Source organism: Euprymna scolopes, chromosome 36 (genome assembly GCF_053919585.1).
Source record: "Euprymna scolopes isolate OS-2025 chromosome 36, ASM5391958v1, whole genome shotgun sequence".
Taxonomy (NCBI): domain Eukaryota; kingdom Metazoa; phylum Mollusca; class Cephalopoda; order Sepiida; family Sepiolidae; genus Euprymna; species Euprymna scolopes.
In genome coordinates, this window is record NC_136517.1 from 61,994,734 (window position 1) to 62,021,216 (window position 26,483).

The 26,483-nt window shown below is 33.0% G+C and overlaps 1 protein-coding gene across 5 annotated transcripts in view; it reads right to left on the reverse strand.

The window, feature by feature from the left end:
* The window catches only part of LOC145260535 (uncharacterized), a 452,053-nt gene that overhangs the window by 58,843 nt on the left and 366,727 nt on the right, over positions 1-26,483 (reverse strand). For all 5 annotated transcript variants that reach the window (XM_080118742.1, XM_080118741.1, XM_080118746.1 and 2 more), the window contains 5 exons: positions 19,165-19,600; positions 13,358-13,623; positions 9,156-9,280; positions 8,702-8,768; positions 7,208-7,618 (listed from right to left, as the gene is read on the reverse strand). In XM_080118742.1, coding sequence (XP_079974868.1) covers positions 7,208-7,618; positions 8,702-8,768; positions 9,156-9,280; positions 13,358-13,623; positions 19,165-19,600 — 1,305 coding nt within the window. The remainder of the gene's footprint in view (positions 1-7,207; positions 7,619-8,701; positions 8,769-9,155; positions 9,281-13,357; positions 13,624-19,164; positions 19,601-26,483) is intronic.

A 26,483-nucleotide genomic window follows, 5' to 3' on the forward strand; every position in this document is an offset into this window, starting at 1 on the left:
ATTTTATTCTTAGTATCGCCTGTAGTGAGGATTGAACCTTCAACATCCAGAAGACTGTTGCTTAGAAATAATTAACAACTTTATCCATTGCGACACATAGTTATGTGGTAATCAGTTCAAAGTGAGCGTCTGCTGGAGATTTAAGATTCAATCCTCACTACAAGTGATACTAACTAAAAATAAAATAAAAATTAACCAAAACTTCTATTCATAATGGCTGACAGAATGAAGACAATTTATCCCCGTAAATTAAATAAAGGATTCAATTTAAAATTATACATAGATTCCTGACTTTAACAAGACACATCTGAAGGTCGAAAGTGACATTGACTGAAACATTGTGAGAATAACATCAAAGATGAGAACTGTGGTTTGAATGATCCAAATAACACAAATTGTCAATCCTCATCTAAAAAATTCCGAAATAAAGAAAATCTATACACAGGAGAAAGCTAAGGCATTTATATGCAAATAAACACACAACATCAAATGACGATTACAAGAGCTGCGAGCAGCGGTGCTAAACACAGGAACCACAAAAACTAAAGAAATATAAAAGGTCCTTCACTCACAACCAGCAGCAGAGATGCATTGTTTCACATCTTGCTAATACTACTACTATTACTAATAATAATAACAATCATGCCATAAAAATTTGGACTACATTTTTAGTTTTAATAATCTGGATGATTCAGACGATACTGTATATTAAACAAAACATTAAAAATAAATGAATGCAGAATTTTGTAAGAACTCCTCATCTCTTATTGCCGAGAGAATTCTGACAAATGTTCTGACAAGTTATTCTACAGGTTCTTTGGTCTAGGAGACAGTCAACTCATGAAGCCGAGATATCATTGGATGAAATTTTAATTATACAGTATGTACATGAAACCTACATTGCTCTTGTACTACAATTGAGCACTCTAATTTTTTTTTAACATAATCTATATCCGAGATAAGTGATGACTGAAAAAATCTTATGTAAAAGTAGCTGTACCGACACTGTGTTACTCGGGATCCATCATGTTCAAATTCGTTTTGTAAATATTTCTATGTCCTATTACTTTTTTGTTGGATTCAAAATCAAAGTTAATACAAATAAGAAAATCTAAATCTTACTAAAAGAGTTATTTCCCTTAGTTGTTTGGTCTTTTTAGATATTTAATTATTTATCCATATAAACAAACTGCCGAAAAAAAATAAATAGAAAAGTTGATAGTCACAAAACACAGAAGACAAAAGTCAAATACATTTTTGACTAATTTTTAGTTTCTTTTTAATCAAAAAACTTGATAAAAGTAACAAAAACATTTTTGTCCATTTTTACAAAGGAAATGGTTATGTGTGAGAGAAGTTTTAGTGATGTAAAATATAAGAAATGTTTAGAATCCATTCTGAATCAAGTGCATCACATTTGAATATTTTATGCATGCAAAATGAGATTTCTACTCAGGAAGGAGAAGAGGAAAGGAATAAGGTTAAATGGATATAGGGAGAAAATGGTGGTGGAAAAACATCTTTTAAGGATAAAACAAGAGAGTCTAGAGATCATAAAATGTCATGCACATGCAGAGCAAAACAGGCAGAGTTTTACACGGAATATTCTAGGACACCAATCTAACGCTAACCTTAAAAGAAATCTTTAAGAATTTTAAGCTCTAATAATTAAGTTTAAAATAGTATATCACTCAATATGTATATATAAACTATGAAAAAAAAATATATATATATATGGCAATTAAGTTACACAAAATTTTCTGCATTTTATATCGGATTAATGCATAGAATGGATGAAATATGGAAAATTCTGTTTAGCTTAATTGCCACATATTTTTTCGTAACTTACTATCAAGCTCTACTCAGGTATTTAACACTATTGAAATAAATACTGAAAAAATAAAAATATCGCTGCATAAAATGTCATATATACTAAGAAAATTTTATGTGGATACATGAAATATATATATATGTTTAATTAGGAAAAAAAAAGGAAAATAAGACAAGAATTTTGATGTTAACAATTTTGATTTTGAGGAGGAGATTGGAAATAAAAATTTACTTTCAAAAACATTTTTGATTTAGAATTTATCAAAAATAAAAAAGAAAAGTGTTTTGAATATAGGCAAAAAAAAACTTATAAAGATTATAAAAGATTTTATTTATTTATTTATTTTTTTTTTTTTTTTACAAATTTGGTACATTTAGGGTGTTTTTAGAGGCAGTGACAATTGACAACTATTTTCTTTGATTGCAGCTATCGGTTATTTTGAGTTCAGCTTGGTTTGGCAATTCATAATAAAGAGACAGACACCCAGGAAGTGTTTGCAAATTATGCAAATATACTTTGAAAATCATTTTGAAACATTTGATGAATGCATAGTTTCTTGAAATGAGACAACCGGTCACCTCATTTGGGTTATTTTAATCTAAAATTTGTTGACTAAAAAACACTATATGTGTGTGTTGGGATGATTAATCAAGAAAAATTGAAACTTTTGGGGGTTTTGGAAAAATCTGTGCCTATTTTCCTATGCAAAAACAATTCTTTTGTTTCATTTTTGTATTTGTTCAAAATTTTTCATTGCTTATACTAATAAGATGATAAATATTTATAGATTTTAAACTACCAATAAAAGTAAAATTTATAGATCAGTCCCCCCTCAAATGTATTTTTATGTTTACAAAAGTGTATGCGCATATTACACAAGCATTTATGGTTATCCCCCCCCCCCCCTCTGCTAAAAAAAGAAACAAACCAACTAGAAAGCTAAATATTTAGAGATTTAAAGAATTAGAATGGTAATTGTATCAGAATCAAAATTTAAAACTGAATTAATTGAATAGAAATCATGAAAAGTATTGGAATCATCTTGTTACTAATATATATATATATATATATATATTCCTCATCTTATATATATATATATATATATATATAAGATGAGGAATAAAAGTTATTTATAACTTTTTTTTATATCAGAACAATAAGGAAAAGTGACAATTAACAAAAAAAACTTAGGCCATGGCATTTCAAAGCTAAATTTCCCCTTCACTTTTCCTTATTGTTCTGATGATGTAAAAAAGTTATAACTTTTATTCTTCACTTTTCATTTAATATATTTGTATCCTCCTATTCATAGTGCTGAGTTTTTTTTATCTTGATCAGTTTTGCTTTCTTAAGGATTTACTCTTTGATAAAATTATATATGTGTGTGAGTGTGTGTACACACACACACGAGAGAGAGAGGCTACTAACATCCTATATATATATATATATATAGAACAGACATAAATGTGTACTTCAACTGGTAAAACAGATGTAATCACTGTCATGCAAAAGATGACATCTGGATATTTTTCAGTTGTATATTATGTAAAAAGTTTTTTTTTTTTTTTAATTATTAGAGCTTTTGTAAAGATAAAAAAAAATTGATTCAGTGAAATTAAAAAAAGATATCTTGGGCTAAAAGGCACCTGCAAAATGCTGGAGTGAGTGAAGTCATAGCAAAAAACAGGACAGAAAACCAGTTACATTTCCCATACGTCCATCTCTTACCTCACCCTCAATTTCCACCCATTTTCCGTGGGCATCGAAAGTATCCACCTTGAGAAGAAACAAAACCAATTAAGGTTTGGGATTTGTGGAAGGATAATACCATAGTTTGTACATTTCGAGTTGTGCCCCTCATTGGAGCTATTTTCTACATCAAAATGATCTGTATTAATTCTTTCAATTGAAAACAAAGGACAATAAAAAAAAAATTGCAATAAATAAAAGGCTATATTCAACATTTTTCAGACTATAAACTTCTTTACCGTTCAGAAATAAATGAAAATAAATTTTTTTTTAAATACATGTATTTCTGTCTTAATAAAATATAAAACAAAACCTGCATTTATAAACATGGCTTATTTGAAAACATTACTGCTGTTGCATTGTACATCCAACTATTAGATGTCTTTATAAATTTCAATACAGATTGAGCAGAAAAAAAGACATTTCGAAATATCTACTGGCTGTTTAGAAATGTAGGTGGCTTGACGTCACCACGTGCCATAACTTATTATCATAAAAAGACTTTTATGTAGGATGTGACACTGTTCATAATATGTAATTTATTTTCATATGATCTAATTTATTAAAATGTGAAATATCAAAGATAAAAATATATACTCTTTTTTTCCAAATAAAAGTTACAGTAATAAGTTAGTGAATAGTAACATTTTTGAAAATTTTGCTTATAATTTTTAGTTTTCAATTAACAAAATAAAATAAATATTTATGTCTACATTTGATCATAATTTGTTCATTAATTTCAGTTTAAAAGTTTATAAAGTGATATTTTACAAAAATGTTATAAGTTAAAGATTTTCTAAGTAATATTAGCGTTGATGTTTTTAATTTTTTGCTGCTATAACAATTTTTATATAATTTTGAATAACATTCATGATTACTATATCTACATGTGAATGGACATTCTGTAGCTTCTATATATATTTTTTCTTTATTATTAAATTAGCAGTTAACCTCTTATTGATCAATATTTTTTAGCCTAAAATTGCATAAATTCATATTATTAGTGTTGATAGCAATGGTAGTAGTAGCATTATCACTTATTCTTGATATTAGCAATTATTTTTGTTGTTTGTTTACATATTTTTCATACAAGAAAAACTAATTTTACAATTATTCCTATTGATAATCTTGGATAGCTTATTTCTTAGGGAAATACCATAAAAATAATCTAACAATGTGTTTTTTTACTTCACTACTATAAGATGATTTATGAATATAAAAATATAAATATTACCTTATAAATCTTAAAATCAGTACATTCTTCAAATAAAATGTGAGAATTATGTTTAGAGGAAAATATCAACTTTTAAATTTCATAAACAAAATTAAATTAGAGAATTTATATCCAAATGTAGTATATGGATAAATAATTATTTTATTATTTATGTTCTGATTAATCAAAAAGTAAAATAAAAAAAATGAAAAAATTACTTGAAAAGTAATGATAAATGTTTACCATTTTATGAACTGACCATAGTCGCAAGTGACCCGGAAGCTCCATTTTCATTGATGACTACAAAGAGATCTAAGGGAGGGTGCTACTTCTTTCCCTAGATTACTATACTTATCCATGATCTTAACTTTATAATACTGAATATTTGATAAGAACGCATCAAATACCATTTTGAGTTATTAATATAACTCAATTGAATCCTTATCTCCTGGCCTATTAGCAACCAGGATCATGCCAATCCCACTCTCTAAGCCACTCTTGTGCTGATCCGAATTACACATTAAAACTAAATAAGAATAATTTCACATTTTTAATAAATCAAATTAAATATAGAAAGAAACATGGAAATTTCACACTTGTATATTGCTGCCTTGTAAGAGTTTGTGATATATTTCCAGTCAATGGAGGTCTGGTGCAAACACACATCCCCACAATATTGTATCATCTCTGTTCATACTAAAACATACTTATGTTAAGTACTCTGGTTAATGAAGTTTTACTATATATCTGGTTAGGAGTTTGTAAAATATTTCTAATCTATTAACATCCAGCATGAATACAGACTCCTCAATATTATTGTAGCATTTTTGACAGAATAGGATACTACACTTTGAGCTCAGTCTAAAGGCGAAGAAAATGTATTTTAGTTAGAGTTTCAGGTTTGACACAAGAGTGTCATCAGATGAATTTTCATTTGCATTGAATTGGTGATCCCATCATTAAAAAGGGGTGAAAGCTGATAACATATGAACATGAAATTACCTTATTGTATTATTATAGAGATTCTCAGGTCACACAGGCAAGGTCTTTTTAAACAATCATTTGATATTTTGAATTTTTTTTTTTCTGATTGAATTTGTATAAAAGTGATTAAAGATTTTATTAACATACTTCTCACAATTGGATAATCTGTGAAACTACAGCAAAGTTTTAAGATAAACTACATTTATTATTATCATTATCATAAAGCTCTTTTCGAAAAGCTATAAGACTACATGTCTGCTGTTTGGATTCAGCTCGGTTTTGATTTTGAGAAGTTTATATTAACGCCAGACATTTAATGGCTGCAAGCACTTGTCAGCGCATTATGATTGCTTGACCATTTGTCATTTTACCCTGAAAATCAAGTAAATTCTGCACGTTTATAAACAATGCATGTGTGCATGGAGTTTCTTTAAATAATAAAAGACGTTGCACAGAATGAACCCTATTCTTGAGCCAATCAGTGAAAACAAGCAATTGTTGCTGACCAGACAGCATGACCCTCTTTGCTTTTTGAACCAGAAAGCCACCGATATGAGCACACTTTGATTTGACTCTCTCATGTTGTCAAGAATTCTGGAATATGTTAACCTGGCCACTGCAGCTCAGTTCAATGAAACCAGAAAAAATAAATACAGCTCTCTGATGGGTCCATCAGGGAGCTGTATTTATTTATTCATTTTTCATCCTATCTCATGAGGGACATTGGATGGATGGTAGCCACTTGCAAGAACAAGCCCCAAAAGATGGCTTGAATGTTCCCGCACCCCTCCTTTACAAGCTATTATCCAATGCAACGTCTCAGTTCTGATGAAGCAGAAAACAAAGTTAAAAATTTATTTTTTCTTTTGTACATTTTTCAACAAATTATTAAACGCTTCAGTATTATTGCAGATTAACACAATTATCAATATTGTAGATCATCTTTTCATAGATGATTAACTAGCCAGAAAAACTTTTTAGAATTTTGGGTGGGGAATCAGTCTCACATATAAATTAACATATGTATTTCCAGGCCATTCTAGCATACTTTTTTATGCATTTTTTTTGGGGGGAGGGGGTTCTACATTTTAGGCTATTATGTGATTTTATGACTTATGACGAACTTAAGATTAGTAGTAAAAAATCTTGGTTACCTGCCCTGAGTTGGAGTGGCCTGGAAATGGTATCATTCTATATAAAATTTATATAGAAAACATAAAATTTTAACTGTTTATTTCCTTCTTTCCACCAAATTTTTCAGGGTGTTCACATGTGATCATCTCAAAAAAATAAATATATAAAAGAACCTTATTTTATTTTCATAATTTAGTAAATTTTTCCCCGGCTTCGAGTTAAACATAATTTAACATCATTATTCTTATCTATTTTTTAAAAAAATATTAATCTGAAAGCAAAGAAAATATATTTACCCTATTACTTTTTTCGGTTCGAACATTTTTCTCTGGTTTGGCTGCTGACAATGTTACTGATGCAACTTCTGACTGGATGTCCAGATGGGCATCATTGGTATCATTGGACTTCCGTTCCACGGCCTCATGATGTGCAGTCTCTTCAATGATCAATTTCTCAGATCGGCTAACAGACTGTTGAATGCTGAACTCTCTTTGAAGATTTTCTTCTTTTTCATTATTGTTGTTGTTGTTGTTAATATTACAGTTTACATTATTATTAACTTCTTGCTTATTCTTACTATTGTTGGAAGCATCCATTTCTTCAGAAGATGCCTGACTTTTATCATCAAACACATCGTCATTATCCTTAGATTCTCCCAAAGAGTTTCCTGATTTTGAACTAAGTGATGTTGACCGAGAACTTCTGATCTAAAAAAAGAAATTCAAACAATTGAAAAAATTATTTTTTGATTAAAAGGGAGATAACTAATAAGCAGTTTTTTCTTAAATTCTTTTTAGAATTTTTCTCATAAAAATAGAAATGTTAAACCAATAATGATGAATAAAGACATAAAATTTGGTTAAATATGTCATTCAATGAAAAAAAATATATCCGTAATTCCTTTTATATTATCATTTCTAAATTCCACTTGAAATGTTGTACATGGTCTGATTTGGCAATTGGAACCAAATCATCATCGTATTAGTGAATTTAAAGTCTATTTTACATGGTGCCATGTGCGAGATGGTTTTTAGAAATTAACTTCTAAACAAACTCATTTTTGACCAGGTTTTTATTTTTTTTATTTCTTTCTTTCAAATCTTTCCTTATTTCCTTCTGTGTTTTCCTTGGCAATTGATCCTGCTACCTTAAGTGTTTTACATCTAACCCAGGAACTCTCATCCATTTTTTTTCAATGTGACCAAACCAACAAAGTCTCCTGATCTTCACATAGCTTATACTGTTCAGATTTATATTACTCTATTATCACAAAAATTAAGGTAATTAATAGATTTGAGTTGTTTCTCTATAATTTGCCTTGACAATAGCACTCAAACCTTACATGCAAAGAGGTATTATTGATAAAACATGACACATTAAGAGTTAAAGGGAAAATAAATTTCAAACAGATTTAAAGATAAAAATCTGTTAGGTGGATAAATAAGTCACAGATAATACTTTTTAATTTTTCTATATTTTAAGGGAAAAACTATTTTGTAAAATTATCTCCCTTGCCAACAGACATTTTGAAGCATGATTGACCTGCACAGGATTAGCCAGCATAGTACAGAAAACAAAAAAGGAAATTAAAAATGGAAGATGCTACCAAAAGCAGCTTAGAAACAGAAATCCATCATTCATAGTAATTACTTAAGTTGGAAAATTGTTAAGTAGTCATATATTGTAGATCACTATAAAATCGTTTTCTTCCATTTATTTCTTCATATTTGTGTTTCAACACTCACACTCTTCATAAAATCTTTATGAAAAAAAAAAAAAAAAATACATACATTAGTAACTTGCCAATCATCATCTACATCTGCATAAAATGGAATTTTGATACTGCGCCGGTTTTCCCTGTGAAAGAAATTTTTTTAAAAACTTGAAACAAAGTGCAGACCGTTGTCATGGAACTCGTTTCAAATCATATGCATAAATATTATTCATAAAAAAGAAAGAAATAACAAAAAAAAAAAGGAAAATGAAAGAAAAAAGAATGAAAGGAAAAAGGAAGGGAACAAGAAAAGGAAAAAAGGAAAAAAAGGAAAAAAGAAAAAAGGAAAAAGAAAGGAAAAAGAAAAAATGAAAAGAAAAAAGGAAAGACTAAAAAAACGAAAGGAAAAAAGAAAAAACAAAAGGAAAAAAGGAAAATGAAAAAACGAAAGGAAAAAAGAAAAAAAAAACGAAAGAAAAAAAAAGAAAAAATGAAAGAAAAATAAGAAATAAAAAAAAGAATTAACTTACCTGTCAGCCATCATTTCTTTGTATGTTTTGGTTGAACGTTTAACCGGTTCTTTTTTTTCAGCCTCTTCTAGGTCGATGCTCTGATGATAGCTTTGTCTCCTTCGGGTTTTCCAACTTTTGAGTTGCTGAAAGCATCAACCCAAAGAAAAAAGTTCAAAACATACTTTTATCATAACAGAAAGCAATACAGCTACGTTTGAAGTCCGTGATTCTTGCATTACCAAATATTCTACACTTATACTTAGTTCAGTCATCACAGATGTAACACTCGCTCAAAAGGAAACAAGTTGCCTCACCACAGATTTACTTTGTTTGTGGATACGAGCTGTAGAGCCTTTATCATTCAAATATGAGCTGTAGAGCCTTTATCATTCAAATATGAGCTGTAGAGCCTTTATCATTCAAATATGAGCTGTAGAGCCTTTATCATTCAAATATGAGCTGTAGAGCCTTTATCATTCAAATATGAGCTGTAGAGCCTTTATCATTCAAATATGAGCTGTAGAGCCTTTATCATTCAAATATGAGCTGTAGAGCCTTTATCATTCAAATATGAGCTGTAGAGCCTTTATCATTCAAATATGAGCTGTAGAGCCTTTATCATTCAAATATGAGCTGTAGAGCCTTTATCATTCAAATATGAGCTGTAGAGCCTTTATCATTCAAATATGAGCTGTAGAGCCTTTATCATTCAAATATGAGCTGTAGAGCCTTTATCATTCAAATATGAGCTGTAGAGCCTTTATCATTCAAATATGAGCTGTAGAGCCTTTATCATTCAAATATGAGCTGTAGAGCCTTTATCATTCAAATATGAGCTGTAGAGCCTTTATCATTCAAATATGAGCTGAAGAGCCTTTATCATTCAAATATGAGCTGTAGAGCCTTTATCATTCAAATATGAGCTGTAGAGCCTTTATCATTCAAATATGAGCTGTAGAGCCTTTATCATTCAAATATGAGCTGTAGAGCCTTTATCATTCAAATATGAGCTGTAGAGCCTTTATCATTCAAATATGAGCTGTAGAGCCTTTATCATTCAAATATGGGCTGTAGAGCCTTTATCATTCAAATATGAGCTGTAGAGCCTTTATCATTCAAATATGGGCTGAAGAGCCTTTATCATTCAAATATGGGCTGAAGAGCCTTTATCATTCAAATATGAGCTGAAGAGCCTTTATCATTCAAATATGAGCTGAAGAGCCTTTATCATTCAAATATGAGCTGAAGAGCCTTTATCATTCAAATATGAGCTGTAGAGCCTTTATCATTCAAATATGAGCTGTAGAGCCTTTATCATTCAAATATGAGCTGAAGAGCCTTTATCATTCAAATATGAGCTGAAGAGCCTTTATCATTCAAATATGAGCTGTAGAGCCTTTATCATTCAAATATGAGCTGTAGAGCCTTTATCATTCAAATATGAGCTGTAGAGCCTTTATCATTCAAATATGAGCTGTAGAGCCTTTATCATTCAAATATGAGCTGTAGAGCCTTTATCATTCAAATATGAGCTGTAGAGCCTTTATCATTCAAATATGAGCTGTAGAGCCTTTATCATTCAAATATGAGCTGTAGAGCCTTTATCATTCAAATATGAGCTGTAGAGCCTTTATCATTCAAATATGAGCTGAAGAGCCTTTATCATTCAAATATGAGCTGTAGAGCCTTTATCATTCAAATATGAGCTGAAGAGCCTTTATCATTCAAATATGAGCTGAAGAGCCTTTATCATTCAAATATGAGCTGAAGAGCCTTTATCATTCAAATATGAGCTGAAGAGCCTTTATCATTCAAATATGAGCTGAAGAACCTTTATCATTCAAATATGAGCTGTAGAGCCTTTATCATTCAAATATGAGCTGAAGAGCCTTTATCATTCAAATATGAGCTGAAGAGCCTTTATCATTCAAATATGAGCTGTAGAGCCTTTATCATTCAAATATGAGCTGCAGAGCCTTTATCATTCAAATATGAGCTGTAGAGCCTTTATCATTCAATTATGAGCTGTAGAGCCTTTATCATTCAAATATGAGCTGTAGAGCCTTTATCATTCAAAACATGGCCGTTGTTTGAAGCAGGATACTTCGGACCAGGCTGTGAAATGATTGAAAGTGATAACAGTTGAAAGAAAGAAGACACGGTTTTCCGAAAGAGTGTTACTCAAATCTCAGAAATAATACTACTAGATTTATCTTTCACTGTTTTATCACCATTTCCATGGTTGAGATTCAATTTCTCATTCCTTTTTGTATAATGTTAACAGTGAGAGCGTGTCCTCCTGCCACCATGGCAAGAAACTTTCCTTTCTTCCTTCGTGTGTTTAGCATCAAGCAGATTTTCCATGAACAGAGTTTCTTCCAAAACACTTGCTATCTTTGGAACATGTTACCACAGGATTGCATCCCTACATGCTACAGTAGTTTTAAAATCTTAGTAATGAATAATTGTTATAAACCGTTCTCATCAAATTTTGTTCATTCCAGTCATTTTCAATACTCTCACTGCATTCATCATTCAAGTGACAATTCAACCATCTCATTAACCCTTATCCTCAAATAGCTTTTAGCATTGATAAATGGTGACTTACAAGTTAAAAACTATTTCTTAATTAGATCATCTATCCTAGCCACTACCTGTGTGATCTCTTATGACATATTTTAATGCTGGATCTTCCAACAAAATACAGTTGGTAAAATCTAACGCAACACACGTTATGATACTTTCATGTTTGTACAGTATCACTAGGGCTGAGACAACAGAAGATTCTTTTCATCCTTTGGACTCTCGGGTATATATCTGAGAGACAATCAATTAAGAATCACATCAGTCTATATAAAAACATAAGATATTAACGAATATATACTCAAGAGTCAAAACAATGAAAAAAATATGCTGTTGTCACAGCCCTAGTTATCACCCATTACCTTTTGTAAAAAATGGGATTGTACGATTTCCAAAGGTGTAGAGCTACAAAAATCCATTTTTAAAATTCCATCTGGTGTCAGTGTTGTCTAACATAAAATCTAAACTTTCTTTACTTTTGGAATAGGATGAAAATGTAGTATCTGTTCTGTCCAAAGAGGATATAATAATATTGTAGAGTATATGTCAGATGTATATAAAATGGAAATATGTCAACCAACAACAAAGGTTTTGGAGATAGACCCCCCTCCTCCCCCCAAGTAGATATATTCTGAAACTACATTAACCAGAATACTTAGATAATCGTGTTTCAGTTTGAACAAAGATGGTACAATTATATTGTGGAGTTTGTGTTTGCGCCATACATCTATAGAACACACAGCAGCAATTTACAATATGTTGAGTACAAATCTAGAATTCTACGGAACTCTCAGTAATATGTTAAAGTATTCGTGTATGTGTATACATTATCACCTTTCACATCCATTTGAAAAATGTTGCATCATCTGATGGTCGAAGATGAAGCATAAAAAGTAAGCCGAAAAATCAAAATGGTAACAATTTCAAAATTGATTGTTCTAAAATCGAATAAACTTTCATGAATAGATTTCACCCATTCCCTCAGCGTGAACAGATAAAACATTTTTTTTTTATCATTCTATTTATTTTAATAAATCTAATTGTTATAATTCTAAATGATTTAAATGTTTTAAAAGTTATAAAATTTATAAATTTTTCTTAAAAACAATGGGTGGGAAAATTGCTAGAGTTCTTTTGAGTATCATCTCATCAGGAGAAATCAACAATATGAATAAAAATAATATTGGCAAAAATAAAAAACACAGGGGGAAAATCGGAGCGCCAGAACCGATTAAGATAAATAATTTAACTGAATAGTTGATTAAAAAAAATCATTAAAATGGCAAAGTGGAGGGAGGGGGAAGTGAGGGTCCAAGTTCCCCAAAAAGATGTAATGCTTTTTTGCATTCCTTTTGCCAGCACAAGGAAGGTTTGCATATAGCAATAGAGAAAGGTTCTGAAAATTTTAAAGGGTTTCTAGAATCCATTACGTAGTACCTCAAACAACTCTAATCTAATTTGAAATAAGTTATTTTAAAATTTAAATTGTTACACTATATAGACAAATTAAAAGGTGAAAATGCTCGGTTACTTATTTAAAAAATATATATAACTTACAAGAATCATAAGAAAAACAAAAGAAAGCAACCATGGAACTTCCATGTGATCACTGTACTACTATTAAAATAATGACGTACGTTTTGCCAATCTTCCTCTTTTTCAAGTGAAGGAATCACTTTGGCCTCTTTGTTCTCTGTGGCAATTTTCAATTGTTGCTCAGCTTTTTTGGCTAGAGCATTTTCTTTAGGCTTTACATACTGGAGAGGATCTACGGAGATTGAAGAAGCTCTCTGTGCATTTGTCCTTGTAGGATAGTTCTCTGTACTGCCTGATGACTGCCTTGAGTGTCCTCCAACAGACATTCCATCTGCACTGTCCACTGAGGGTGACGACCGATGAGAACCTGGGGAAAAAAAAAAAAAAGGAAAAAAGCAAACATAACTCATATGTTCAGTGACGTTTTCTCAGGATTTAAAAACTCTCAATATAACTGATTTGAAAAAAAGAAAAAAAGAAAAGAAACTAAAATCTGAAAATATGTGATGCCTCTTTGACCTATTTTTACTCTTTTTCTAAAGAAACAGGCATTAAAATTATAATATGTGGTGCGCCTATAATGTGAAACTAGTTTTAAAATTTTTTTATTATCATTAAAAAATGTTTGATCAACATGAAAAAATAATTCCCTAACTGATAAAATGAAAAAGTAACATGTTAACTATTCACAATTATTACAAGAGTTTATTCTTGATTTTATCATGTGTACAAGTCAGTGCTCTAAAAAATAAACGTCTACTTTTTTCTTTGGTTTTGAGTTTTTTGTATAATTCTTCAGTATAATTTTTTTTTTTTTTTTTTTTTTTTACACAGTGATCACCACTTATCAAGGCCCGGAAGCCACTCAGGGATAAGAGTTATTGCAAGTACATTACGTTAGTGTGGAGATTTGATGGAGTGTTTACTTAAGGGGTCGGTTCATTAGGAATTTGTTAACATTAGACTTGAAGACATCCAAGTTGTAGTCCGGAGGGAAGCAGGCAGACGGAACAGAGTTCCACAGGCGTGCAGTTCTAAGAAAGAAGCTTTGTTCATGGAATCCGCGTTTTGATTTAGGCACAGATATAGAGTGGGGGAAATTTTTCAGTGGATTCAGCTAGACGGGTGTTTTTCGTGAAAGATTGGCGAGGGGGGACCAGGGATTGGACTTCAGACGAGCACCTGCCATGAAAATAACGATAAAACAAGGATAGGCTCGCAACGTCTCTTCTGTGAGAGAGGGGTTGCAGGGTAGAGAAAAAGGCATCCCCCACTAAGCCACGAAGTCTATTTTGTACTCTGTCAAGGCATGATAGGCTGTTTTTGGCAGCTCCTGCCCAGATATGGCAACAGTATTCCATCCTTGGACGTACTTGGCTTTTATATAGATAGAGAATTGCATCAGTAGTGAGATATCTTCTGGAGCGGTAGAAGGATCCCACCATCTTTCCAGCGACCTTGGCAACAGACTTGATGTACGTGTTCCATTTCAGATCAGGAGTAAAGGTCAAACCCAGAAACTTGTCAAAACACGGGGCCTCACCCAGACGAGAGCCATCCATCACAATTGATGCCAGCTGGGTATCAGAGCGTTGATGATGTAAGGATAGGAGTTTGATTTTGGATGCATTAAAGGTAACTAGCCACATCTTCCCCCACTGAACCACGCGCTCAAGATCAGAGGAGAGAGAATCAGAGAGAACTTTGTCATTTACAGCCTTTGATGTGTTGCTGTAGATGGTCGTGTCATCAGCATAGATGTCAACGAATGATTTAAGTATGTGTTTAGGGAGGTCATTGATGTAGATCAGGAAGAGAGTTGGGCCCAGGATTGACCCCTGAGGGACCCCAGCATTTATATTGCAGGCCTCTGATTTTTGTCCATCTACCACTACTCTTATAAGCCTATCGGAGAGAAATGATTTAATGATTGAGAAAACATTTCCAGTTATACCGTAGCTGGAAATCTTGTGAAGTAGACCCTTATGCCATACCTTGTCAAAGGCCTTTGATATGTCAAGAGCAATTGCCCTAGAAAGGAAGCCTTTGTCAAGAGATTCACTAATCCTGTGGGATATAACCGTCAGCACATCTGCGGTAGATCTTGCAGAGCGGAAACCATATTGTGTGTCACTAAGAAGGTTATTCCTGCTGAGGTGGTTGACTATTTCTCTATTTAATATTGATTCCAGCAACTTACTCATAACACAGAGGAGACTTATTGGTCTGTACTGAGAGGGAGATGACTTATCACCTGAATTCTTAAATACAGGGCAAACTGATGAGGTCTTCCAGGGGGTCGGAAAGCACTTCTCCTTAAGGCAGCGCTTAAATAGTTTCGTAAGTATGGGAGCAAGTTCTGGTTGAAGCTTTTTTAACACTATAATTGGGATGCCATCAGGGCCAGTTGCTTTACTGAAATCTAGGTTTTTTATTAGCTTGGCGACCTCATGCACGGATATTTGTATGTTACCTAGCTTGGACTGTGTTATAGGAGGAAATATGGGGAGTTGATGGCCTTCGTCGCATAGGGTAGAATTAGCTGCAAAGTTCTTTGCAAATAGTTTGGCCTTGTCTGACGCTGACGAGATGACCTCTGGTCCTTTGATAATGGTTGGGATAGAACGCACACTTCTGTTCAGGATCCTATTTGTTATTTGCCAAAACTGGTGAGAACCAAGCCGCTGATCAGCTACCTTGGATTTAACAGACTGGGCATATAGCTCTCTTGCATTTTTTATTACTCTTTTACAGTGGTTGCTGGCAGTCCTGAAAGCAGCTTTAGTCTCAGTGCATCTATTACGTTGGTAGCTATGGAAAAAGTGATTTCTGTGCGCGATAGCAGCAGCACATTCTGGGGAGAACCATGGCTGGCTTTTAGGTTTTTGTTGGAATTTTTTAGATGGTATGAATTGGTCAATGCCTACAATTAACCATTCGGTCAGATCTGATACTATAGAGGACACTTCCTTTTTAAACATGGAGTGCAGAGGTAAATCAGATATGAATGTACGGAAGCTATCCCAGTCAGCCATAGAGTATTGGTATACAGTACGGTGGAGGGGTACGTCTGGGGGCTTCTTACATTTCGTTTTTATCTTAACTGATACGACGGAGTGGTCGGAGGATCCTAGAGGAGAATGAACGGTACATGAACATAGCTCAGGGGAAGTTGAGAGAAAAAGGTCTAAGAGGCTTGCATATTGATTGGGTGTATCGGGCACACGGGTGGGTTCGCGAACTATCTGAGTGAGGTCATAAGCAATGGCAAAATCATGACAAAACCTCCCCTCATCATCTATCTTATTTGAATGGGTCAGCCATTCCACGTTATGGACGTTGAAGTCACCACAGATGTGGATGTTAGCCGAGGGATATGAAGACAGTATGTGGTCTATTTTCTCAGATATGCTCTTAAAGATAGTAACTCCGCTGTTGTGGGGCCTATAGAGGGCAAATATAAATGCAGTGGTGTTAGCAAGTGCAACCCTGAAGCACATATAGGGTAAATTAGGATCTTCTCTAGAGATATCCCTGCCACATGGGAAGCCATCCTTAATGTAAGCACATATTCCATGCCCATGGCGATCTTGGGTGTCAGATTTAGCTGTTAAATTGGAGTATCCATTAATTATGAACTCATCTAGGGAAGTGGTCGGCCCTATTCCAGTTTCACTTAGAAATAATATGTCCGGTTTCGTCTCCTGTAATTGGGTTTCAACCTCTGGAAGGTTGGAACGTAGACCCCTGATATTGGAGAAGGAGACCTGGTAGTAGGGGTCTACGCTGGAAGATGGGGTTTTAGGTTTAATCGAGTTTTTATTCTGGAGATATTTCATGTTGAGGTTTTGGGATTTGTGGAATAGGTCGGCATACTTGGTTAGAGCAGTACAGAGAGGGAAAGTAAGAGAGAAAAAGACAGGAAAAAATTTTTATTTGTAGCACACGAAAAGGTAAAGCCGTAACAATTACCCACTAGTATGGCATCGAGAGGCCCCACCAGAGACTACTGCATGGTCCAGATCCACTCACCAAATGGCAATACAGCAGTCCCAGTACTTTGCGCCTGCTGATAGGACAGCCTCCTTAGTGGTTAATCCAAGGTTCGGGTCCCTGACTATCAGGCGGATAACGTCAGCCCAGACAAAACGTTTACCTCCAGCACCCTTACTAGTGACATGGCCACAAGGACAGACAGAGACAGAAGAATTTCCGACATCTCAGACTACTGGTCACCAAGTAGTACCGACCTTTAAGCAGCTTTTTCTTCACCCTTTGTCAGAAAAATCACTCATTGAATGAGGACTGAATGACAAAATAGGAGAAGCGAGAGTTACTGGAGCTGCCGATAACACATCCACTGTATTATCTACTCTCCATTAAAAAAAAAAAAAAAAGGGGGGGGGGAACAAGGGGAATGGGTACAAGTGACTTATTTATATCTAAGTAGTAAGTCCGGTGCGAAGTTAATAATTCATGACACTTCTGGTGATAATCTCCCCTCCCATATTAATGGGTGGAACTTTGTCGTTATCTATCTAGTTTGAATCATTAAAGTTTCATCTTATAATTAATAAAAATCCAATAATTAACTATTATCAATTTGCAAAGTCTGCTAAATATTAATTTACATTAGAGTTTAAATAATTATTCAAGGTTTTAATTTAGGAGGTTCGTTTTCATGAGTGGCTGTTTCTTTGCACTGTATTATATTTCGAATGTACTTGAACATAAGACTAACTATATAAGATAGTATGATTCGCCAGCATGAAGAAAGTATTTCCAATACAGGCAAGCTTGCAGTAATAGTATATATTAAGTATACTACTTAAATAAAGTCCTAAGTTTATCTACTCTAGAGAATAATTTCCGGCATTTTTTTTTTTTTTTTGTTCGTTAGTTGCCGGCATTTTGATTGTTTGTTTTCATCGTTCAGCTTTGAAGCAGGAGGGGGGGGGACGGATAAGACGGAATACAGACAAAAAGACAGGAGAAATACAGACAAAATACATAAAACACGAAAAGTAAATTTAAAACAATGTAACAGAACATTTAGGATTAGTTTAGAAAAAAAAAATAAATAAAAAAATAAAAATAAAAAATAAAAATACTTAACGTTTTTGCACTAGAGATTCCGCCAGCGGTTTTTTATCAACTGTTAGCTAGCATATGGCTTACTAGAGTGACAGGAGATTTCTATTTCCGGATGACTTGGTTGAGTGCCTATCTATAGAATAAAAGTCGTAACGTTTCTATGTGTAAACAATATCTAATTTACTTTTTTTTTTTGTTAAAAAAAAAAAAAATATTCTAGCTTTTTTTTTTTTATAAAGTCCTAAGTTTAAAGTTTTAAGTCCTAAGTTTTAAGTTTAATGAATGCATAGACTTATTACACTTACATATTTGTAAAACTGATGTTTCATCTTTCTTGCTTGTCATTGTGCACATTTCATTTGTACAAAAGCGTTTTAGATGATGGTGGAAGAGTAAATGGGCTAAGTAAGGGGACAAACAATAAAAGAAACTGAAAGAAATAAAATGTAAGTAAAAGAAAAGCTGAGAGGAAGCAAGTAACAGGAGAGAGCAAGAAAAGGAGGGGGGGGCAAGAAAGATGGAGCAGGCAGGAATTAAACATAAGGTAACAGAGACAGAGACAAGTTTATGGCAGAGAGATTGGAGGGGGAAGGGTAATAAGGAGGGGAAATCTAAGAGATATCAAGGAGGGAGGGAGGTAGTTAAGAGATGGGGAGGAGGTTAAAGATATCAAGAAAGGGGGAAGTTATGAAACAGTGAAGGAAGAGGAAGTTAAAGGAGAGCAGGAGGGTTGAGAAAGGGATCTTAAAAATGACTTTCACCTGGTTAAATTATACCATACAAAAAAAAAAAAAAAATTCTAAGAGGAACTTACCTTGATAAATATTTGGGGAACTTTGGTACATGTCATTTTCCAAATTACCAGAGTAGACCTTATTTGTCTTATTTAGAGATGTCATGCTTCCTCCAAGATGATACATGTCGGACTTGTCAAGCATCCCATCAACACTGCCTATACTTTGACTATCATCGGATCCTTTTGATCCAATGGATTCGTAAGAACTGTCACCTGCGTGCTGATCGTCGTTGTCTCTGGAGGTGTTTACCTCATGAATGGTGCCTGATTTGGGGCTATGGTTCGACTGCAAACCTTTATTCTCCCAGTAGCTGGAATATACAGATGTCTTCTCAGGGATCAAGTTTACATGATGGTGCTCAAAAAGTCCAGAGAAGGCATTGAAGTCCAATTGCGGACCTTCGAAATTTGAAGCTGAAGCAACACGACCGAGCCAATAAATGGTCACAGCAACCTGAAAGTATAACAAGATGGAAAATTTCATTTAGAAAAAGACACCGAATACTAAAGACTAAAGAACAGCCAAAATGTGATTATGATACAAAAACACATTCTTGGAATCGTTCTTCTACTTGCATCAACTCAAACTTCCTTAATATATCTAGACTGTAATAGTATATGTGTCAGGAGATCATTAAAAGCAGATGAGCAGTAGAGGTGGTGGACCTTAAAAAAGAGGTCTTATTTTTTACATTAACCCAAAGAGGAAAAATCCATATATCTCTTAATTTTCACACTTTCTCCAATGATGCAACAGTCATAACTCTAGTCTTAACTTCCAATAGAAGTTTCTATTTCTCTAACTTTATATGGAAAATACTGTTCTTAACATTTTCTTTTTACTCACCAACCTATAATCTTGCTACATTTATCGTTTTCTATAAATCAAAATTTACACAACAGAAATGTTCAAAAAACCTAATATGTTTTGAGAAGTGATCCAAGATCTCAGCAAATCTACCATGAAATTATCAATTTGTTTTGAGATCTGATGAATTCTGAAACTTATTAAAGGATCCAAGGGTCTCTCCATATTATCGATCTACCCCAGGACAAGTATGCCAACTAATAACATATCTTCTAACTTGTAAAGTTATCTTGTGGAATTTTCAAAGTCAGACCCAAACAGCAATTCATCTGACAGTTATACATGATTCAAAATAATTTTGTTTCATCTTTCAACTGTGATCATATCCGGTTTAGTATCCATTTTGCATGCTGGAATACATTGGACAGCTTTAAGAAATTGACTTAGAATGTAACCTATTTCTATCTTTCCCTCATGTTAATTTTTACCACTTTTTTTGGTTTTCTTACCCACCCCGTTAACTGAATCAGCTACCTCAACTGTTCTACATCGACTAAGCCAAAAAATATCATTCATTCTTTCAATGTTGCTATACTGTCAAAATTTTCATTTGCACACATCGCCCAGAAATATTTTATTTTGTGTCAGTTTTTCCTGACAAGTAGATATTTTTTCTTATTCACAGATTCATCTTCTATATATATAAAAGCAAAAATGTATGTATGTATGTTTGTGTGTCTGCTAAAAACTTTTGACCGATGGAACAAAAATTCACAAACTTGGTATCATATTAAAGCCCCCCCCCCCCCCGGACGACAAATATCGAAAAATTAGCCCAAAAGGACCATCAGAAGTGCGTCAGCTGAACGATTTTCTGCAGGGGGGGGTAGTGACATTTTAATGTTAAATATTACATTTTTAAATCGATTTATAACTGCCCCCCAAAATATGGGCGCCAACTCTTCTACATAAAGTATACACGGGGCCGTTTATTTTGGGTCAACTTGTATTTAAAACCCGCTGAGTCATGTCACGTGATCTTGACGTCAGCAAGCTCTAATGGCAGTCTGAATTTACAATTTAAAAATGTTATTGGTAAAAAAAATTAAAGCTAAACTATGAACTTCTATGCTATGACAACATTACCAAAGTTATTAGCACATTCAAAATAGTTAGATACGATAGTTAAACGAAAAATAACAAGCCAAAAATGTGAAGTAAAAAAAAAATACGCTTACAAAAAATATTAATGATCAAAGTTTTTACAAAAAAAAACCCCAGCCAGACGCCATTTTCTTTAGAGTAAGGAAGACGAAGTGAGAGAGAGAGACACATACACAAACGCAAACAGAGAGAGACACACACACAGAGATAGAGAGAGATGTCTAGACAGGAAACGAAATATGTAATTTAATAAAAATAAAATACTGCTACGTCATCTCGTAACGCTCCCGCGATGACCTCATTTATTGGCTATCTGTCAATCAAACCTCTTTCACTCGCTTTATAACCCTTATTTTAACACTATAATCAATTCCTCTTACTCTTAGCCTAGACAGTTAAGTGGTTGGAGTTAGTTTCACCTCCGCGTTCCGGGTTCAATCCAGTCTCACGACCAAAACTATTTTGTTTTTCTTTTACATCTTTAGACACGCGGGCAACCTTTCTTTATTTTTTTTTACTTCGCTTATTCTTTAGTTTACTCCCCCCCCCTATACACACAGCGTTTCTTTTTTTCTTTTGGATTTGGTCTTTCCGATTTTTTTAACATCGTTTCAGGGTTATTACCCATACACACACCTAAAAACACCCGGGCAACGCCGGGTACCCCCCCCACCCGCTAATAACTAATAAAAGGCAAATTTTGACTCCTGCATCAAACCAATTTCATTCCTTTGTTCATAATGAAAGGGAAGTAACAAAAGTGTTTACAAATAGTAGCTTCCCTTTTAAGCATTTAGAATTCTAAGCAACTCATTAAGATTGACAGTTTTTGAAGCTATTTACATCAAATAATTTTATAAAGATTATTGAAATATTACTGCAATAAAATTAATTATATTCTATGAAAGTTCAGTTCAATTAATTCAACTGTAATAATGGAATTTGATCAATCCAATTCAAATATAATATTTTAGTAAAAATACAAATTTAAAAAATAACTGTTTTAAAAATTGTAAAACAAAATGAAAGTACAAAGAATCCCGGGCAGCACCAGGTAGGTACAGCTAGTATTCTTAAAAGACGGTTTTAAGAAAATGAATGATCAGTGAAAATATAGTAGGTTTACATTTACTACTTTGCCTTTTGGTCAAGATCAAAGTGTAGCATCTGTTCTTCAGATGCTACACTTCCATTTCTTGTTCTCTTTCGATGGAGGAGCAGTCCTTCACGACTGAGACATTTTTTTTTAATATCTTTTCTCCACATTAAAAAACGACCCTGGTGTCTAACTCTGTCCCGTGGAGAGGCATTGTAAATAGGTACATTATTCATACTAGATCAATATCATAGTATAATAAAGTTATTTCCCTTTGGGAAAAATGGGTTTGCCCGTGATATAAAGAGTCAAGGATTCCCTTTTGCTAAAGAGGAGTCCCAAATCCATGACAATACAAACCAATGACTACTCTCATGAGATCACAATCATTCCACTATTTGTTCACTAAACAGAAGACACCTGCCACTTTCAGTTTCTATAGGTATAAATCCTATCAGATTGCAGTAGGGTGTTTCTGAACACATTATTACCTCTATCAATAATGTGCATTTAATTGTATTTGTGACTGATGTATTGATTATAGCTATAATCTATGTCGCATGTATATTTTAATAATTAGGCTTCTTTATGAGCTTTTGTTACCAACACATGTACACTTACCAAGTAACTCATGAAATATCTTTTGGTACTAATGTGTTCACTGGATTCATTTGGATTCTCTAATCATGCCATCTACGTTGACAAAAATAAAACTAAATATTCATATTCTTTAGGGTGAGTTGCACATTCTCACAGATTAAATAAAAGGTTATTTTATTTGTGAATGCACAATCAAAGTATAACTTACTCCCCTCATTTTAATCTTAGTTCAACATTTTAACAACTAAAAGATATTTGTAGGGTTGCTTAAGAATTGAAAATTATTTCAAAAGTAGAAAAAGATAGGAAATATAATCATTGGGACAGGGTGCAAGCCTGTCGACTGTTCAAATTATGTTATTCAAACCTGTAATTGTCGACTTCAAAAAATTTAAATCAGGTATAAACATGCAACACTGCACCTTTGTATTAATGAATAGATTACTCTCTACATTCCTTAATGGTGTGTAGAAATGGATACAATAGATTTATTTATGTTAGTAATAACTAATAAGACCAGACTAAAAATGGCAATACAACCAAACAAACACTCGTGTGTGCGTGTATATTGCCATTCATTCTTGTATAGAAATATTTGATTTTCTCATTCTATCTAGATAGACAGTGTGTAGTTAGAGAATCCAAACTAATCCTATAAATATTACCATTTTATGGCCATATAAGATACAAGTCGTACTAAAATATAATTGCATTTATGTAAGCCATTTTAAATGTTTATATCTCCTATATAATATTTTGATTGCAGAAATCCCCCTCTGGATCAAAATACTGTAGGTTTGCAACAACAGATGCCACATACAATTTTTTTATGTTTAGACTATTAGTCACTATCTTATGTAACTTTAGAACAATTTATTCATTATAATAAAATCCTACATTTCATCCTAGGAGTAACATCATCACAATAGCACCATCTTAAGAGAAAGTAGTTCCTATTTTTCCCTCTATATCTAAAGACCCCATACTGCCTTCAGTCATCACTGGGAAGAAATATACACATTATAACTATATTTTCCTGGCAACCTTTGTAACTGGATCATATACTCATAGACACCATTATCTTTCCATTTCCAGCTCCCAAAATAATAATTTCTCCCTTTTACAACTCCGGCAATTCTCATTGGCTGAGCTCTGAATATTCTCATATTACAGAATTCTGTTCTCGATATAAATCAACAGTTATTACAATTAAAACAAATAGCATCACTCAAACATTTGGCCTGGCGACGGGCTTTACATAAAAAAAACATCTGTTTTTATAAATATTGCAAAAACAAAAAAAATATTTAATGTGTATATTATATTATATATATTATATAATGTGTATATTATATTATATATATTATATTAGTTGGGAAACTTACAAAATATTTACACCTTTTTTTTTGGCATATTCCTTTTTTTGCATATACATGTCTTCCTGTATGCATGTGTTCCCGTCATTGTGCGTTACCAAAGAAAAAAACAACTTTAGCTTTTAAATTACGATCATCGCCGATTTAAAATAAATGTTAGGGCAATCTCAGTTACTGGATTCTCTTGCTGTATATATTCTTCCCCTAGCTTTCTCTTTTTTCTAGTTAACTATATTTTAGGTTAACTTTTTTTCACCACCCTTATAATAAAAATATATAAAAATATGTAAACATTTTACATCCATTGATTTTATAGTTTTTGTTTTTGTTTTCGCATACCTTTGCCAATAACTACATTTAATTAAGTTAATATCTGATATATTTTGTTAACTGTTTAAATATTTTCCAATTTGTGCTTACATATCTCAGTTGACAAACCCACTGGCATGTTTTGAAAGTTAGGGTGGAAAAAGTCCATAAGACTTTTTCCACCGATTACCTACCCTACAGTTTTAATGTAAATTTCATTAATTAAGAGATTGAATTCTGTGGAGTCTTTATTTAAGTTTCTTTCCTGGACTGATTCTCGAAATTGCGCACACGGTCATGTTTTTTTTTGTGTGTGTGTGGGGGGGGGGTAAATTTGTACATTAGGTCCACCTCCACAATTTCCTTTAGAATGACGACTTACGTAGGTTTTCCACTATGCTGATTAAGAAAATCTCCTTCAAATGTTGCGGAGACAAGTACTTAGAGGTATAAAGACCTGTATCATGCACTGTAATTCACTGGCTGCCAGGTTTTTACACACACACAATAAATCTACTTCTCTCCTACCGACACTGCTACCTCCCAATTTTCTTTTTCTTTTTTCAGCATTTGCAGGTGGGTATGCTGACTACGATGATCACAGTAAAATTTGGAGGCATTACTCCCCCCACACACACACACACAAAAGAAGGTTGTTTACTCTGAATACCATTCTTTACATGGGGATGCTGGGGGTGTCTATTCCGAAAGCCGTTCTTAACATAATACTCAAAGAAATGAAGTGAAGTGAAAAAAGTCGTAATTGTTTTGTTTGACACGTTAAAAAAATGACAAAACTGGAATTTAATTTATTACTATTGGTGGAAAAGTTGAAAAAAAGAGGAAAACTTGAACAACAAACAGAAACAGCTATGACTGCTACCACTGATTTTGATAATTCTAAATAATCCATATACAGTGAGAATCCCTAACTTCTAAAACCTCTGTTTATGCTTTCCATTATTATTAATCCATGCTGATTTACGCATTCCGTTAATTGCTTTTTTTAAATTAAAACCTGCATGTTATTGACCCAAACCATCACTACTTGCCAGTGAAAGCCAGATTATTTCATTTCAGCAAAGGTCGCCAGTGTCCGCATTTGTTCAGGGATAGCAATGGCCACCATAAACTACTGTAGTTTACTGTTTTGCTAGGGGGAGGGATAGGCTTACACCAGGCAATGCCGGTTAACAAGTCCTGCGAGTAATGTATATTTAGAAAGCTCTATCTTGTATTGAGCACTTCTGAAAAAAAAATATTAGTTTTAAATTCATTTTACTAATATATTCAGACTTTTTGTAAAGATAATCCTAATGAAGACATGTTAATGGAAAAACGTAGCACAAAACAGGTAGATGCTTAGCAATGTTCATATAATTTTATTTATAAAACATCTATTCATGTATTGATCGATTTTGAAATATTTGTTGCTTTTGCTTTCATTCATGTTATCACTATACTTGAATTTTACTAACTTGATGGTTGTTGGTTCGATCCTGGAATAAGTACTCATTTAGCGATACTGAAGAGCTGTGATACAGTGAAACCATGTTTGGAGGACTATACAAGCCCCTTCTCTATTCAGGTTGAGCACTCTTGGTAGTAATATCGCCTGCTACTATTTTAGTGCAATGTAAATCACTTTGTAAATAAACAAATAGAGAATTATTAGAGTGGCAGTCAAGGTTTTCAGCACCACCTGTCTAACCACCTTGTGGTGAGAGTTACTGATTATAGATCCAATGGTTGTTGGTTCAATCATGGACTTGGGATTGGTGGTGGTCTAGCCACACTGAAAATTGATAGGATGAAATAGTATGTAGACACACAGACACATATATATATATACACACATACATATATGCAAATATACATATATATATATATATAAATATACACATATAAATATACACATCTACATTTATACATATAAATATACACATATATACATTTACACATACATATATATACACATATATAT